The sequence below is a fragment of the Falco naumanni genome, chromosome 3 (assembly GCF_017639655.2).
Source record: "Falco naumanni isolate bFalNau1 chromosome 3, bFalNau1.pat, whole genome shotgun sequence".
NCBI classification, from domain to species: domain Eukaryota; kingdom Metazoa; phylum Chordata; class Aves; order Falconiformes; family Falconidae; genus Falco; species Falco naumanni.
The window spans coordinates 87,389,143-87,407,468 of record NC_054056.1 but is presented as its reverse complement, the minus strand read 5'-3'; the positions used below and the strand labels follow the sequence as shown (position 1 = coordinate 87,407,468).

At 41.8% G+C, this 18,326-nt stretch overlaps 1 protein-coding gene across 3 annotated transcripts in view; it reads right to left on the bottom strand.

Annotated features, from left to right (window-relative positions):
- The window catches only part of CA13 (carbonic anhydrase 13), a 21,614-nt gene extending 3,288 nt beyond the window's left edge, over nucleotides 1–18,326 (bottom strand). Inside the window, exons 1-8 of one of the 3 annotated variants that reach the window (XM_040585868.1) lie at nucleotides 18,145–18,326; nucleotides 10,905–11,102; nucleotides 10,494–10,542; nucleotides 9,753–9,778; nucleotides 6,957–7,075; nucleotides 3,533–3,628; nucleotides 2,313–2,375; nucleotides 1,270–1,425 (exon numbers count right to left, since the gene is read on the bottom strand). In XM_040585868.1, coding sequence (XP_040441802.1) covers nucleotides 1,270–1,425; nucleotides 2,313–2,375; nucleotides 3,533–3,628; nucleotides 6,957–7,075; nucleotides 9,753–9,778; nucleotides 10,494–10,542; nucleotides 10,905–11,102; nucleotides 18,145–18,175 — 738 coding nt within the window. In that variant the 5' untranslated portion in view covers nucleotides 18,176–18,326. The remainder of the gene's footprint in view (nucleotides 1–1,269; nucleotides 1,426–2,312; nucleotides 2,376–3,532; nucleotides 3,629–6,956; nucleotides 7,076–9,752; nucleotides 9,779–10,493; nucleotides 10,543–10,904; nucleotides 11,103–18,144) is intronic. The other 2 variants (XM_040585869.1, XM_040585870.1) reach the window with 2 other exon arrangements.

The following is an 18,326-nucleotide window of genomic DNA, read 5'->3' as shown; positions in this document are numbered from 1 at the left end:
AATATGTTTAGCTACATGCAAGCTTATAAGAATGAAGCACATTTATACTTTAATACATAAGATATAGCTACAGTCTGTGTAAGACAACTAGTAAAGAATCACTGTATTTGACATTGTTTCTGACAACATATCCTCTGAACCTGTTAGACATGGGTGTTTGCATACAGTATTTCACATTTTAGAATGTATTAATTATAGATTAGCCCAAATAAGAATATTTTAACCTGAACAATGTCTTGTCTTTGGGAAGCTGGTATCTTAAACCAAAATGTCAATCCTAGATCCATACGCATTGCAGTGAGTCTTACAAAGGCAGACTGAGGGGAGGGGGGGAAGAGATACAAATGAGAAAAATGCACACGTTGAGAAAATACATGACTTAAATCAGTTACAAACAGAATTTGAGGTTTCCTGACCAACAGGTATCCCATTCAGTGTGCTGTCAACATTTTGCGCAAAGACATCGCCATTTCTGCTCAGTATGTGGGCCAGGGTACTGAATTTTCTGAGGTATTTGTAATACTGACCATGAATGAGACAAATGCTGTGGTGCAAAAATCTTAACGGTTGCAGTGTGCCAAGAATATCAATGACATGTTGCAGGTGACGTATTTATCAACATCTGATATCAGAAGGTATAATTTGACATAACTTCAGTGTCTCCAGCGGGAAAAACTCTTTATACCTGAGATGATCGGCCCACTGGGTGTCACTGTTGCAACATTAATATATAGCATGAAGCTTAATTTAACAAGAAATTTAAGTAGATGATGTGGTATCAACACTTTTCCTAAGATAGCCTAACATAAAAAACAACTTATTACCATTGTATTTGTTTTTCATTATTCTAGTAAATTCACCAAGTTTTACATCTGTGGTATGAAGAAGGAATTTACTAGTGATCTGCCAAAAAAAATGCCAGAGGAGAGGATTGAGCAGGATATGCAAATGATGGAAGCGAATGGAATTCCAGGATTTCTAAGTGTCACCAGAACCCTTTTTTCCGTAAGTTCCTTGTGGGTTATTTTTAATAGTTAATTTTTAGAGTATGCAGATTCTTTTTAAACAATAGGTAATAAATAGCTGTTAGGTACAGAAAGGCAACAAGAAGTCAGGATAAATTTTATAGACTTATTTTATCCTTTGAAAAATTGATAAAGTATGCAATGCCAAGGTCTGCAAAAAAAAAAAAATATATATTTGGGTGGCGTTTCCAGTTTCAAGTCTTACAAAAGCAACATTTTTACAGCAGTGAAAAATCAAAAATACCTGTTCAGAACAAACACTTATGGGCTCTCTCAGAACAATCCAGATGACACTCTCAAGAAGAGGTGGAACAGTGAGAGAGCCAAAGTAAGTCCAGTAGTCCAGGGACTTGGGAAGCAGACAGCTAGGATCAAAGTTTGTGAACAGTGCTCTTTTACCCTGGAAAGAGAAAAAAACTAGCTCATTGAGATTCTAGATTAGATATATTTATAAATTTATTACTTACACAAAGTTTTTTTTTTTTTTAAAAAGGACAATACTATTTAAAAGCAAGATGCTAAGATAAACCATGCCAAAGGAGGTAGAAGATTGTTCCACTGTCAGGTGGGCTGGCAGCATCCTGGGTGAGCCAGTGCCCTTCTGGTGAGGTCCTACCTCTTGGGACAGCTTTGCTGCTGCTACCCTGGATGACAGCAGGCCACCATCAAAGGTGTCATGTTAGTGTAGGCTCCCCATAGTTACAAGTGACCATGAGATGCAAGTTGGAGGGAGAGGTGAGATGATGTGAAGACACCCACAGGCTACTGCCAGCTGCTCCCCTCCCTACTCACTCCTCCCAGGCCCACAGGTTACTTCTTCTCCCTGTTCCAGCTACCAGGCCAGAGATGCCTGGACAAAACATGATGTTGTGAATCAGCTGATGTCTCTCATAGAAACAATAGCTTACTTCTCACCTTGTACCTCAGCAAAACAGGGGAGGAAACCTTTCCCTCATCTTTTTCACAACTTCCCATAAAATAGGTTCTTCCCCTGTTATTATTCTCACAGCAAGAGATTTTTCAGACACTAGGTTCTGTGAGGTATTAGCCTTTTCCTCTGACCTCTTACTGTATAAAAATTATTCTTTGTCTCCTTAGTTTTCAACTTTACTTAACAAGAATGTGCCTAAACTGTCCCAAATCAGAGTCAGATACGCACAGCTATGAAACTAGGGATTAGGGAACATGAAGGTAAAGGGAGTAGCAGCCAGGTTACCAAAAAAAACCACAAAACAAAACAACAAAAGCAACCACAAGTATTAGTATTCTTTAGAAGCATTCACTCACCTTGATTCTGATGGTGTCCAAGCGGTCAGTAATCTTATTCAGCTGAGGGTTGCATTCACCAATCTAGTAACACCAGAGAAAAAAGAAATAGTTGAGCTCCAGAGAAAAATAGCAAAAATAAATAATCAAAAAGCAAATGCGTAATGAAATGGTTGTATTTAACTTTACTGAAATAATAGCTGATTTAAAAAACTCATAGATTTTGTGAGTACGAGCCTGTGACTAGCTGGACCTTAGAAACAGCACTGGTCATAAAGAAGATCCACTCCCTTGCTGACAGTATTTACTCTGGCTACTTACAGTAATTATTTCAGCTACAAAAGATTCACAAGCTTTACAGCACAGGGGAACACAAGCAATTCAGTTTTCAAGTTTTATATGCGGGATATTAAAAGTTGCAGGCGTACACCTGAAAATTAAATTGCTTAAAATAGTCAAAACATCATTCTTACATATCCCAAGCAGATCTGTGTGCTAATAAAACCAGTGAAATTTCCCTTGAATCATTGTAATGTAAACTGGAAAGACAGAATTACTGAAGCGGTTCTTTGCAACAGCTGCACATAATGGCTCCCTGGCTGTGCCAGCCCCAGCACCGGGACCAGCTGTGCTCAGGAAGATGTGGCACCCAGACAGAAACCACAGATTTGACCAAAGCCCTATCCTTTTTCATGGATTGTGTGAATTCTCTATCATACAGAAGTCAGTGAATCTGTTGCAAGAGTTTAATTTTATCTTGTAACAGGTACAGAAGGCAAAGGAGTATATAACAATTACAAGGAAATTCTCCAGTTTCTGATTTTGGGGCAGTTTTTTAATTATTATTTTTCAGGAGAAACTACCAGGTCAGAAACAAACCATTAAAGAAGCGTTCAAATAAAATCAGATCACCTTTCTAAAGAAACCTGTTAGTCAAATACAAGTTACTGGGATCCATATAGGGGCAGCAGAATTAAGTTCCTCATCTTACATTGTACAGGAGTGCAGCCTAGGTAAACTGAAGAGTCTCACTGTCTTGAAAATCTATTAATCTGATATTTTTAATCTTCCAGGAAGCACAGCTTTCTGTATTAGCAAGTAAACAGTAAGAAGGAAACGGTATAATTTAATGCCCATATAAAACAGGTATCTCTTTAGCAGCACTTATACCAACCACTGCCATTATCCTTTTGGACTCATAATGCAGATTTATCAGGAGGGCTGAGGCATTCTTCTCTTACCTGTAGAAATACAGCCATGACTGCTAATCCATCTGACTGACGAGCTGCCTCGACGAAACTGGAATACTTCTCCGAGTTCCAATGGACCACGTGAAGCTGGAAAGCAAGAAACACAAACAGCATCAACTCCCGCTGAACTCAAATAGTCACAAATTAATACTACAACTTTACTGGTATCGATACTCTACTTCTCTCTTTTGTATTCAAAGCCATTCATTTTTCTAAATGCAAATACTTCATTAAATTGGTAAATGCGTAGCTCACGCAAATGTCAAAAGCATTTCCAGTGACTGGGATGATTCAAAACTGAGCAGTGATCAGCACACCCTGGCAAATTGCTCTTGGGTCCCCAGATTTTGAACAGAGAAGCTAAAACAAGATGTCCAATGGTTATATAACTAAAGTTTTTAAATCCATTTTAGTATAGCTGATTTTTAAAAGTGATTGAAAATCATGAGGATGCCATTAGTATTTTGCTCCTCTTTTTCTTTAATCAAGCTTTCAGTAGCATCAATCAGCCACATAAATAGCTAGAAAACAGGCAGAGGAACACACATTAAACTTGCGCTGACCCCTTTTCCCTCATTTAGTTTAAGCTGAACATCAGATCTCATTTTTAAGTTTGTCCAAATGTAATTTTCTATGATTACCGGTAGTCTGGCAATTACAAGCAGCTTGATTATCTCAGGTTTGAGCATTTGCATTTCCAACATGCTATTCTGGAACTGTCCTGTGGTAGTTGCTTAAGCAGCTTAAAGAGGCCACCTAGCCAGGTGGGAAAAGGAAGAGCCCGTGTTGTCTACCCCCATACCACCTCAGTCCCTCCTGCTAAGCCAGGTTTCCTAAATCCTGGCCACGCTCCACAGCGGGAGCTCCCGGTTCTTGGGAAGCGCCAGGACATCCCAGCCTTGAGCAACGGTCCGACCACCAAACTGGAGAGAGCACAAACACACAGCGCTTAAGACTAAGTACTTCACAAACATTAATTACTCTCACAAATCCTCAGTGCATTAGTAAATCTTATTTCCCATAGTTTTTAGATAAGGAAAGAGAGGCTAAGAAGCAGGGCGTGAGACTGGCTTTTCTAAAATTGGTGACCATCTTTTCAGACTTTGAACTTTACTCTTTAGGAACACTGGAAAGCAGCTGCACTGAATGGCTTAAACTGGGATGAACCCCTGGGGGAAAAAAAAAAAAAAAAAAAAAAAGGCTTCCTTGCACAATACAGCACTTCAAGGTCTCTAAAGTAAAAGCAATCTAGGACAGATGCAATTTGCTTTAAAAGTTTTCTGCGGAAAGCAACGTAGCTGTGTGGTTGAAATAGGGATCTAGGACTGTAAAAATTTTGACTCTGAATCTCAATCCTTGCTTAATCTCTATGAGTTTCAATTTTCCGTATCTGTAAAATGGAGCTCTTACTTGGTGTTATAGAGTATAATTCATGTTTGTTAAGCACTTGGGCTCTGAAGTGCTGAAACATTACTTCCAGCAAGTAAGGAATCCAACTGAATCAATAATAATACAGATATACTCACAATGAAACACATGCTGGCCCACAACTTCAGAGATCCTTGAAGGAAAGTTGCTAAGAATATTATAAATTAAACCAGGAAGACAATATAGTCTGCTAAACCATTCCCGGGTGCATTAGTATCCTGGAGCTCATAGTGCCTACACCACTCACTATCATACATTCACTCACTATTATACATCGAACAACTTTTAAATGATTACATTTTTACATACACAAAAAGGAAACAGATACTCTCAGTCAGAATTGACTTTTATTGCGGATTTTTAAAAAAGAAAAAAAACAACAAAGAACAAAAAGAAAAATTCCCACAACTAAATAAAGCCCACTCCCTCATAGCTTTGCCAAAAAACCCCACCCCAGACCACCCCCATCCAACCCCAAAATCCCCCAACAAACAGAGCTGTGAAACACTTTTGGGTACAGCCCCATTCTCAATGTCTTGTGACTTCTCTTTAAGGAATATATCCCGTCTTACCACCGCTCTGTCACTGCAGCTCGTGAAGAGACCTTGATCAGACCATATGTTGTCACAAAGAATGGAGTCACGGATCCCTTCTGCTTCCCGGTGGGCTTAGAGGGCTGAACCTTGCAGTCTTCTTTACCTGTACGCTAAGTCTTTCTTCAACTCGGTCGATGCTTTTTCTTGAAATCTTACACATCTTCCTTATGAAGGTGAGCACTGAAACCATCTTCATGTCTCCTTCTGAGGTATTTTCTTTTGTGTGAACAGTGCTCAGAAGCCTTGATCTTAATTCTGGGTTTCTTATTGCAAAGCCAAAGTGACTTCTAGAGAGCTTCTTGTGGAGGGTTACCCAACCAACAGGTAACAGAAAGGTTTTTAGACTGGCTAGAAATTCAGAGATATTTTCTCCTTCCATTTGGTTTCTTAGATGGGAAACATATATATATTTTCTCAGCTACAAATTTGGTTTTGGTACTTAATGGTTTTAAAGTACCTCTATTAATTCTTTATATTCCATCTCACCTGGATCCTGTGGAAAACATAAGCCTTTAAACACTGCAAATGTAACTTTTCCCCATTAGTGTTAGAAAACTGATTTTTTTTCTGACTGCTATCTTTTATAGCATTTCCAGTAAAATCTGATCACACCACTGTGCACACATTTCATTTTTTTTTCTTCTTTAGCATTACGGGTTTTATTTGTCCATTACCATTTATTTTTATATTTTTTACATCTTTTTAACCCCAAAAACTCTTCCACTGTCTGAACTATGTGTTGTTAAAGATCTCATCCTCATCAAAATACTCCATGTTACTTCCATTTGCAAAGATGAGTCGGACACTGAATACTTTTTAGTGCGGACTACTCAAATGCACCGAAGGAGACAGAGCCGGAGCGAACTGTCCGTGCCAGAGCAGACGGTGCATTTCTCCCCGTGGCATGCTGCCTCCAAACGCAGTACCTCCACGGACAGCAGGCACCCCACCGATATTAAGGTGTGGTTCTCAAAGTCATAACCATCATGTTGTTAAATGCACCACAAAATGCAACACTCTTAAGTCTTGCGTAAGCTCTGTGCTGCACAGGCCCCAAATCAAATAATTCTGTGGTCTGTAACTGAAGCTGACTTTGAAAATATTCTCCAAGGAAGAAACAGTGAAAGATAAAGTTTAGAGTAACTCTTGAACCATTAAATCTTGCTCTTATCAAGCTCTTGTCTTCTGTACTCCTTTTTTAATCCTCTCCAAAGCTTTCAAATAGGTTCTCCTTTGAGATAGGACCACACATGAACACTTCAGGAAGACCGCTTGTCTTTTGACAAGATGGGGGGAGAATGAGAAGTGGGACAAGGAGAGGCAGCATTATTCTTACAATAGAAAACTAGTCACAAGCTCAGAGGTGCAGACGACTCCATGTAAAGCCTTACCTCTGCTGCGTACTTCATCCCATCCACTGCATGCTCAGAGCCAGCCTCGTCGTTGGAGCCCCAGTGGAAGTGGATCTGGCGCAGCCTGTAGGTCCCGCTGAGTGGCCCCCCGGTCAGCACTGGAAACCCAAGCAGAGGGAAAGGCTTCACTGCAGGAACGGGAGCCGCCACCCACATCCTCTAAACTCACACTGGCCTTCAGTCTTTGGACAGTCCCCTTACTCCTTCTCGAAAGCTGTCTCTGATGGCTTCCCATTTCTTTGAAGCGCCACGGAAGCCCTCACTTGTCCAGGATCCAACTTTCAAAATTTCATTTATGTACCGATTAGTGGGTTGTGGCCCACTGAAGGATATGTTGTTACCACCAGGTTTGTCTTGCTATGGGTTGGATATTTCTCAGAAGATGGGAAAATATTTCTACTTTGCAAGTGGTTTCCTCTCTTGAACCTACTTAAAATAATCAATGAGAAATTAAGCTTCAAATATAGGCTTTATGAATAAATGGGAGGATCAGAAAAATATAATGTGAACATAATTTCTTCTCCTCTTTGAAATTTGGAGGACAGTAGGTGGAGCTTAAAAAAAAAATCAGGCTCTTTCCTTCGTTTGCAACTAGAGCCAGTTACATCAGATTGAAGTCTGAGAAAAAGGAGCATATATTAACATAAATAAAATGAAGCCAACACAACATGTGCACTGTACAACTGCAGTATTACTGACTTAATTATCCAGGGCTGGAAGGGATGTCCTGTGAGGAGCAGCTAAGGACTTTGGGCTTGTCTAGGTCGGAGAAAAGGAGGCTGAGGACTGGCCTCACTGCTCTCTGCAGCTTCCTGAGGTGGGGAGGTGGAAAGGGAGGTGCTGATCTCTTCTCCTGGGCATCCAGTGACAGGACTTGTGGAAATGGCTCAAAGCTGCACCAGGGGAGGTTTAGACTGGACATTTTTTACCAAGAGGGTGATCAAACACAGGAACAGGCTTCCTACGGAGGTGATCGATGCCCCAAGCCTGTCAGCATTTAAGAGGCATTTGGACAATGCCCTTAACAACATTCTTTAGCTTCTGGTCAGTCCCAGATTGCCCAGATAGTTGGACTAGATGATTGTTGTAGGTCCCTTCTGATCTGAATATTCTACTCTACTCTATCCTATCCCATCCTTCACCCTAACATATGTGTGGGCTTTTCATTGTTTTGCTTTCACAAGTACTTGTCTTTTGCTAATCAAAGTTGGAACCAAGCTATCTCTGCACAGAGACTTGAATGTGAATCACATTCAGAAAGATTCCTTATTAATCGCAAAACAAATCACCCCACTCTCCCAGCTCCAAATCTCCTTTGAGGGTTTGGGAATTAGTCTGGGCTGGTTTACTGCTCATTATAAAGATTTTAACGGGATAGGATGGGAGCTTTAACCAGATGGTTTTTAATTTAAGAGCACCAGGGAGGAAAAAAGTAATTTTTTCTCTCTTCTAGGTTTAGTCCAAAACCTAAACTTTGTTAGGAACAAAACATACAAAATAAAGATAAAAGAACTTCTTAAGTTGCATATCTGCTAACACAAATAGCCTGGCTGATGAAAAGGAACTGCAACTGTTTTTCTGGAGGGAAAAATATTTGACCTCCTTAAAACTTCAACTCAAACCCACACTTTTACAGAGCCTATAAACCTAGCGAACAAAGGGGATGGGGAAGTGGCACTCCTAAAACAAATTCCTTCTTTCAAGAACTGAAAATCTGTAGGGAAATGACCCTAGAAATGTGTACAGATTAGTGTTCTAACTGGCTGAGGGAAAACAATTATGTAGAAATGCATCAGCATTCAATGAAATACTTCTGATGAAAAATGTGGAAAATGGCCTGACGATGTATCTGTGCCACATCATATGGTGATGGTAAAACCTTTCCATTCCAACAGTAATTAAGTAAGAGGTTAGTCAAAAGCTGTTTAAGGCAAATATCAGTATTTCAAAGTTTGAAAAGTGCTGGAAGAAGAGGTCTTTGAAACATCAATAGACCAATCTCAGAGAATGGAGCTAATGTGGAAGCGAAGAGGATAACAGAATTACACAGTTACAGACTTCACAGCCCAGTTTCAATGCTGGCCAAAGTGAAGAAATAGTTCATATGGAAGTCAGTTAATAATGGATTAAAAGATGCCAATGTATTTGGTACCAATTAATTTGATGAATTTTTTTTCATAGACCCAACATATGGCAGGAGTGCTTACTTCACAGGGGTGCCCCATAGGCCAAATTTTGGCCCTAGAAAATTCAGTATTTTTTGATCAATGACCTGAAAGAAAACAAAAACATTACTGATAAAGTTTGTCAGTGACAAATATTAGGGAAATTAGTGAATAACTCAGTTTATGGGTACAGGAGGATTTGAATTCTTTGACAAGTAAGGCATGATAATAGCCAAAATGTAAAGCCATTTATGTTGACTGAAGAATCTAGTCCATGCATAGAAGATATGGAGTCTCCTGAAGGAGACTGGGGATTACATTTTTAATTATCTGATCAACATCTGTCAGTGCTTTGCCATGACATGAACTATATCCTTGGAGATATGGCCTGAGGAAAGCAGTAAGAAGAGGATCACAATACTAGTTCAGGCCCTGTCACTTCAAATTAGAAAGTGAAAGACATTCTTGGTGTATTCATATTCACTTTTTTTTTTTAAAAAAAAAAAAAAGAGGAGTTTAAAGGCTGAGCTGATCCAACTCACCCCAGAAATAAAGTGTTATTTATTTTTTTTTTCAATTGTGAAGATTATTAACAATCAGAACAACTTACCAAAGGCTGTGGTAGGTTCATCATCGCTGGAAATTTTGAAATCAAGATTGTATGTTTTTCTAAGAGATGTGCTTTAGTTCACCCACGCCTACTAGGCTTGAAGCAGAGATTAATTCTGGGAAGTCCCGTAGCATCTGACCCACACGAGGTCAGACCAGATCACTGACGGTCAGCTGATGGCTTTCAGGCAACATCCAATGTTGCTTGTATCGACAGGAATTCTAAGAATTAAACTAAGACTGTCCAGGAAAGCAAAGTATGATGGTGTCTCCATCTATGTTTCTCCCTGTTGCCACTGTAAGCTAATAGGTCCTCAGGACTAATGGACAGGGTGTTCACAAATTAGTCTTCCTCTGGCTTTGACTCTTGTGAGAGCATCATATGGGCTTGGATCCTCAGCTAACCCTCACACAACCACAAGAGGATTTTATTGCTTGAAGAATCTACACTCCTGCAGTTTCAAGGGGAGGTGTGCTAGCTTGCCTGCCATCCAAGAGAAGGCTTTAAAGATGAAGGCACTAACATTAAAAAGACTATGCTAAACCAGAGAACTTCTAAATAAGAATTCTTGCTTGCCAAAAGGGAAGCTACATATTCCTAGATGAGACTGGGACAGTAACACTTCTCAGGGAAGAAAAGGGATCGCTTGGGATATATATTTCATTTGTTCTGTATTGGCTCTTTCCTGACACAAGAGGTCCAGGTATGGATTGTAAAAAGGGTAAAAATATATAACCAAACCTGCAGCTAAAGTCAGATAACAGACTTGAGCGATTCGGTTGGAATGAACCTGTAATGAGACACAAAGGATTCATCTGCAGTGAGAGAGAGCAGCATTTGAAAAATTGTACACAACACTGTTCAAACAGGGGGGCTGGCACTATCTAGCTGGTTGAGGTGGATCAAAGCATTCCTGTGAAAAGGGAATACCAGTGCTTTCTGAGAAATGCAGCCTCAAACTCATGTCCAAATATGTTCCCACATTGTATCATGCTGAAAGACAGGGGAAAAAGGAATCTCTCATCCGGAGGAGCAAAGCCTTACTCTTTATGAGGAGCTCATACCCAGCAGCAAGACATGCCCAGGCTGGATGCACTCTATTCAGGAAATGGTGGAAGAAGACATAGTGTCTGCCACAGGAAAGGAACAAACCTGATTTGTTGACGGTATCATCAAACTCAACACTGGTGGAGTGCCCGTTGTTAAGGATGATTTTAGCAGAAGCTGGATCGTAATTGGGATTTAGAGGACGGAGAGAGGGATCATACTTGGTTTCCTCAGTTTTGATGTCGATGGGTGACTGACGGTCTCCATTAGCAACAGGAAAAACTTCCTTCCAGTGGGCAGGCCCTGCAATGCATTGGAGTAGAAGTCTAAAATGATGACAGCGCCCTGCTTCATACGAAAGAAAACTCTGCCTTAATAGTTCTTCTTCGCATCTTTTAAATTCAAAAAGGGTACATCAGGAAAAGATCAAAATATTCAGCTACTTTTTATGCACCGCACTGCAACAACAGCTCTCAGGACCCCTTTATCTACCTTGCATGGTGTATCTAACTGAATTTGGCCTTTGAACAAGGACATGTGCAGCAGGTAGATATTCAGTTATTCACAATTAAGATTCAACTATGCATAAGACACATCCAATAAATGCTCATTTAAATCAAGCATCCTGTATCCAACAGGCACCATGCCGCAAAAAATTTTTGACGTGCCATTTTTGACTAATATCATGTCTCATTATGTCTTTAAGGATTATCTCTTATCCACCCAACCCCCCTGCATTAAGGGTTTTTTTATACCTCAGTCATTGGCTGTAAAAGACCTGAGAACACACCTTCTACTGACTATGCTGAATGAGATGGGGAGATGTCAAAAAAGATAAAACATCTGAGTGGTGTGCCAGCTCTGCTGCGGCCTGATGGCAGCGCCTGTTACCTAAGCACCACTGCACAAACCCACCACCTTCTCCCAGCCCATCAGCTCTGCACACCAGCTGTCACAACCAAAGAGAGACCGTCACCCTCAAACCGTGAAGTCTGCACGTACACATGCACAGAAACACACACACTAGTGTTGTTGCACTGACAAAAGCAGCAAAGCACAGGAATACTCTGGACAGTGGTGCCTGCAAAAGGTTTGGATTTCTATCACCTCCTGCTGATAAACGTGAGTAGGTCTTCCAGACACAGACTTGTACCACCACTCACTAGAGTTAGCTAGAAATTAAAACACTATAGAAGCTGTTAATCAGTTAACCTTCCTCTCTCCGTGCAAGCTAAACCAAAAGCCAGCTGAAAAGCGTTGTCTCTGTAAATCAACAATATAGATATGAGAAAAATGGCAAATGCCATTCTAAACTAGTAACAAAAGCTTCATTGATGAGATGTGTGAAGTGAGGTGTCTGCTCTTATCTATCAAACATCAGAGTTCTAAGTAAGAATATTTGTGCCACTGTTAAACCATATTTGAATAATAAACGATGTGGAAAGAAGCCACAGAAGAAAAAGAGGAACAATAAGCTGTTTGAGGAATATGTTCTATAAGGTAAAGACAGCAAACAATGTTTAGGATGAAAAAGAGGGTGGGGTAAAAGAAAAGGGCATAGGGGAAAGTCTGGAGGGTAATGAGCATAGCATTTGTTCTTTCTTCAGGTTTATCATGGTAAGAAGCATAATAAATCAACTAAGAGATACTGGATATCAGAAAAACTTAAATGTGAGCATAAGAATCTGATTTTGTAAAATCTGTGTCACTGGAAATCCTCATAACGCCCTATACTGAAGGTAACTGGGGGAAAAAAAAAAACACAGTCTAAAAATCAGCCTGTTGGTTTGGATCTTTCTGGATGGCTTAGCACTTAAATAAACATGACAACAAGAAAGAATTAACATGTACAACACTGTGATTAATAGCCTGACATCAAAATTTGTTAGATAGGTTTCTCTCCTCAACTTCAATAGAAGTAAACCTAGCTCAGAAACTCACAGGTGCTAAAATAACCCCAGCGCCCCAGCAGTGGATCAGGGAGGGAAGCACCCTGCAGCGCTGTGGGGACGCAGCTTGCACAGCACCTGGACAGAGACAGATGGATTCTCCTCTAAGCAGCACCAAAAAAATGGAACAGGGAAGGAGTAGCTTGTAAAGACCAACCTGAGACTTAAACCTCCCATAGAACAAAGGCAAGGGCCTTCAGTCCTGAGTTTGCTAAAAAGTTCTTGTTAATGACTTCAATAATTAAACTCGTTAAGGGAACAGCTTCTAAGGCAGAAGATAAAAATCCTACTGGTTTGAAATATAAAGCTGTTTAAACTTAATTCTTCTCACTTCACAAATGATCAAAGCTATTCAATATTTTAATGACATACAGTTTAGCAGGTGATATAATTTTTATTGTTTAGCTCCTCGTACCCTGTAGTTGGAGATGCAATGCATAATTTTATTCATAAGAAGTACCACTCCGTCATTTATACCTAACTACTGTCATTTGGGATGCCTAGAAAAAGCTTCTTGCTACTTAATTTTAATGTTTCAGATGTTCCTTAACTGAGGAAAGGCAAAATACATTTATGGGTTTAACTATTGGGTCCTATTGGTCTATCTCAGAAATAACTATAGTTATAATACATTAAATAATATGAATGATTTGCATTCAGAAATAGTATGTGCCAAAAAGAGGACCCAAGGCTGTGATTCTGCTGTTAGCTAATTATTCAACAACAAACTTCACTTCTAAAAAGACATAGTACCTGCTTTTGTACTTGTCTTAAGCTTCAATGACCAAAATCATGTTTTGCTATGGTGATTAAACATCTATCAGCAACACAAGACTGCCAGAACTCTGACCTCTCCAAATATGCAGAAAAACATCAAGAAACTTCAGCTCACTTTGTACCAATAGGTTCTATCAAGTGGTATTCCTTACAGGGTTAACTACCAGCAACCTAATACAATTATCATATACTCTTGCTACCCTAGGAAAACTGTGACTCAGTTCATTACTAGAGACCGCACCTCAAAGCAAACTTTGTATATGACTGTTGGAAAATAAGTCATTACAGTTGGAAGAGATGCTCAAATGCATGCCATACAATTAGATTTAAGCCAATGGGATGTCCAGGGTGAAAATTCCTTCTGGATTTGGACCTGAATGATATGCCTCCATCTCAACATAATGTACACTTTAGTTTTCTAGAGATGTACTTTATGACATGTCCGGTATGTTGATGGGGAAATGTTCTATTGCTAGAGGAAATTACCTTGTAGCTCTTAACAATCAAAGCCATTGTGACCAAGATTTAGGACAAAAAAAATGATCCATCTGCTCTCAAGATTGCATGCCTTTATTTTGGACACAGAATTACCAAATGTGATGCACACCTCTGTCACTTTTAGATTGGACTATCGCTACTTATAGTACCCACTAGCATTGCACACATTCAGTTCATTAAATAGATCTCATAATGAAAGCAGTTAAGAATTTATTAGGAAACAGAACTCTCTAGAGCACCTAACATTAGTGCTGGTGTTTATCCAGCTCAAGTTAAAGATGATGAGTTTCATCAAAAGGAAACCTGAAACAAGCCTAGCTGAGATATTGCAGGATACAGTTTGGTTGCAGTGAGCCTCTACACTTGCATAAATAGAGCACGTACAGGTAAAAAAGTGGATTCTGGTTTTGGACAGTTTCCTATTAAATGCAGAAAGTTCATTAGTTTGGTGTGGTTTGACCTTGGCAGGATCACATGCTCATGTATTGCTAAAGAGAATCCATTGCCCAGTTTATCACATGTAAAATGCCTAAATTTATGAAGTTAGGCTTGTGAGTAGTTTAGTTGCATATTATGTTGCAATAAGATTAGCTCAAGTAAAACCAAATCAAAATTCATAATGGGTAAAATAAAGTGCTGTTTTTTTAAAGCAGGCATCAAAATTACATGATTTTCAGGGAGAAAAAAACAGTATAAGAAATTACAGTTGGACTCAATGTTATTAAACTTCTTTTCTAACCTAAATGATTCTATGAATTCACACCCCTTTTTATTTATAAAATGCCTCAGTGTTACAGTAGTAACTAGATCAAGGGATATTTTTGCTGTAAACCACAATACACAAAAGTACTTTCCATATAATTTATTAAACAAATAGCAAACTGAAGGCAATTTATCCTTGCTTTCTCTTTTAACTAAGGCAATTGAATAGTTAACTAAAAAGCTTTTTTTAGTTTCTGTGAAGGGGTAAGAACATTTCCCTCTTCACAGGAACCTTGAGCAGCAAAGAAAAGCACGCATGATGCCACACTGCAGCCAGTTTTCAAGACCTCAGTATTATGCCTCCCTACATAAGCACCATCAAAACTGAAAGGTAAGAACAATGGCAAGAAAGCAAAGGCCAAGGTTTGCATAGAAATGAAATAATGCCTCTTTCAATTTCATAAATATGTGCATCAAAGCAGAGGATAACATTTGTATTGGGTTTGTGTGGGAAGGTTTGGGGGGGGGGGGCTACAGGGGTGGCTTCTGTGGGAAGCTGCTAGAAGCTTCCCCTGTGTCCAACAGAGCCAATGCCAGCCAGCTCCAAGACGGACCCACTGCCGGCCAAGGCTGAGCCCATCAGTGATGGTGGTAGCGCCTTATGGGATAACATATTTAAGAATGGGGGGAAAACCCTGCGCAACACCAGCAGCAGCCAGAGAGAGGAGTGAGAATATGTGAGAGCAACTCTGCAGACACCCAGGTCAGTGCAGGAGGGGCAGGGGGTGCTCCAGGAGCCAGAGCAGAGGTTCCCCTGCAGCCCATGGTGAAGCCCCCGGTGAGGCAGGCTGTGCCCCTGCAGCCCATGGAGGACCCCACACCAGAGCAGGTGGGTGCCTGAAGGAGGCTGTGACCCCACGGGCAGCCCGTGCTGGAGCAGCTCCTGGCAGGGCCTGTGGCCCCGTGGGGAGAGGAGCCCAGGCTGGGGCAGGGCTGCTGGCCGGGCTGTGACCCCGTGGGGGACCCACGCTGGAGCCGGCTGTGCCTGAAGGACGGCACCCCATGGGGGGACCCATGCTGGAGCAGTTCATGAAGAACTGTAGCCCACGGGAAGGACTGACATTGCACAAGTTCATGCAGAACTGTCTCCTGTGGAAATGACCCCAGCTGGAGCCAGGCAGTGTGAGGAGCCACCCCCTGAGGGGGCAGGAGCAGCAGGGACAGCGTGTGAGGGACTGACCCCAGCCCCATTCCCTGTCCCCTGCGCTGCTGGAGGAAGGAGGGAGAGAAAATCAGGAGTGAAGTCAATCCCAGGAAAAGGGAGGGGTGGGGGAAAGGTGTTTTTAAGATTTGGTTTTCTTTTTCATTACCCCACTCTGATTTTATTGGTAATATTTTTTTTTCCCACAAGTCGAGTCTGTTTTGCCCGTGACAGTAAGTGGTGAGTGGTCTCTCCCTGTCCTTATCTCAACACACCAGCCTTTCGTCACATTTTTTTCTCCTCTGTCCAGCTGAGGAGGGGAGTGATAGAGTGGGTTTGGTGGGCACCTGGTGCCCAGCCAGAGTCAACTCACCACAACATTTAATTCTGTATATAACAGCCAGCCCATGTCCTCCTATATAGATACACCATATATGCAGATAGGTATGTGTAATATTTGACAGTATGCTTTACATACATCATGATTTATGTTGCAGTTATTATTGCTAAGGGGCACATGAGTTTTCCCCTGGTTTAAAAAAACCAACACTTTTATCGCTGCAAGTAACAAATGCAGAACTCGGAGTGAATGCAGATGTCTTTCCAAAGTCAACTTCAATATATGACTGCACCAGATTGAACTAGTTTAACTTTGTTTCTGCCACATTAGTTGCAAAACTTAATCTTAGTTCCCAGGAAATTATTTTCAGGGCCATGCAGGGCAACAACATTTTTCAAGAATCAGAGCAATCTCCTGCATCTGTGATTCAGCCAAACAAGAAACAAGCGAACCCAATAAAATAAATGCACAAAAATTAAAACTGATAGCTAGGGAAGAGCTGTGAAGTGTTGGATATCCACACTTCTCTCCTTTGGCCTCCTGTGAGAGGTAGGGGGAAGGGGGTGGGCTGATGAGGAATTACCTACCCCCAGCAGCTGCTGGGGACTCCAAGGAAGGAGAGGGAGAAAGCCAAAGGCCACCCCTAGTACGGTGTTAGGCAGTAAACAGAGCTTTATAGGAGAAATGGGGCCTCAAGCGAAGTCCAGGGCCACCCCGATAGAAATTCTGGTGCCCTCCCCTTCCTAGAAGTTGAGAATAGCAAAGGAGGAAGGATAGGATAAGGGAGGGAAAAGGGGCTTCTTATCTGGATGGTGCAGGTGAAGTCCACAGCACTCTTGGAAAACATACAGAGAAACAAATTTGAAAAACAAGACCCATTTACGTCTTAAGGGGAGGGGTAGAGTAGACTGCACAACAGTAGATAACACACGTAATCATTGCAACATCGTTGTGATCCACCACCTCCCAGTTTTTCAGGAAAAGTATATCCATCCAGAAAAGATGGAACAAAAGGACCAGGAAGGAAAGGTAATCCTTGTGCAAACAATATTCCAAACTCTAAGTAATAATACACATGAAGCATACTCCTCTAGGCATTAGTAAATGCAAATATATAGCTTTCTCCTTTTACTATCATGGTGTTTTGTTTCTCTGTGTATCATAACAGACAACGGAAGTTATTCCATTTTTTTTTTATCAGGGCTGAGTCTCCAATTTACAAAAGTGCTTTCATTTCTACTTGCACAACCTGTGAGCCGGTCTGCACACAGAAGCAGCGTTTGCATGACTTACAATGCAAAACAGAGAAAAGTCTTTGAGACTGCTGATGAGGACACCTTGGGACTTCAAAGACTGATGAGATGAAGGAAACTATGAAACAACCAAAACCCCAAAGCATCTCCTCTTAGGTGCACAGTTGTACATTCAAATGACTGATCCTAGTACCTAGTATGTCCCACTGCCTTACAGAAGCAGAACATAGCAAGAATCGGGAAGGCACTGCTGGTGCGGCAGCTCCGGTCAGTGTGACCGTCTAATAAATACCCGGTAGGCAGTTGAGCAGCTGCAGGAGCACGCGAAATCCCAGCGGGGAACCAGACGGATCCCGCGCAGAGCCCGCCCCTGTCCCGGTCCTGCCAGGCGCCGCCGCAGGCACGACCCCCTCGCTCGGCAGCCAGCCTGGCATCGGTCCGAGACTAAAGTCTGTTCGCTCTCACGCTGCAAAGCCTCGACGGCATTTCAGCGCGTTCCACTTGCCCACGGGCTCGGAGCTGCCGGAGGCGGTGCCCTGGCAGTGCCCCGGCCGCCCCGACGGCCCCGCAGGAAGCACCGCGGCCGCCCCCCTGGCCCCCCGCCCGCCTCCCGCCGCCGCCCTACCGTTGTGCTCGTCGTATCCCCAGTGCAGCATGGCTCCGGTCTGCTGCCGGCACGGGCTGCGACGGGCTGCGACGGGAGAGGCGGCCGTGCCGTCACCGCCGCCCGCTTTGAAGGCGACGGGCGGCGACGCCCCGATGCTCGGGCGCCGATAAGGAGCCAGCAGCGCTCCGCGCCCGCGCAGC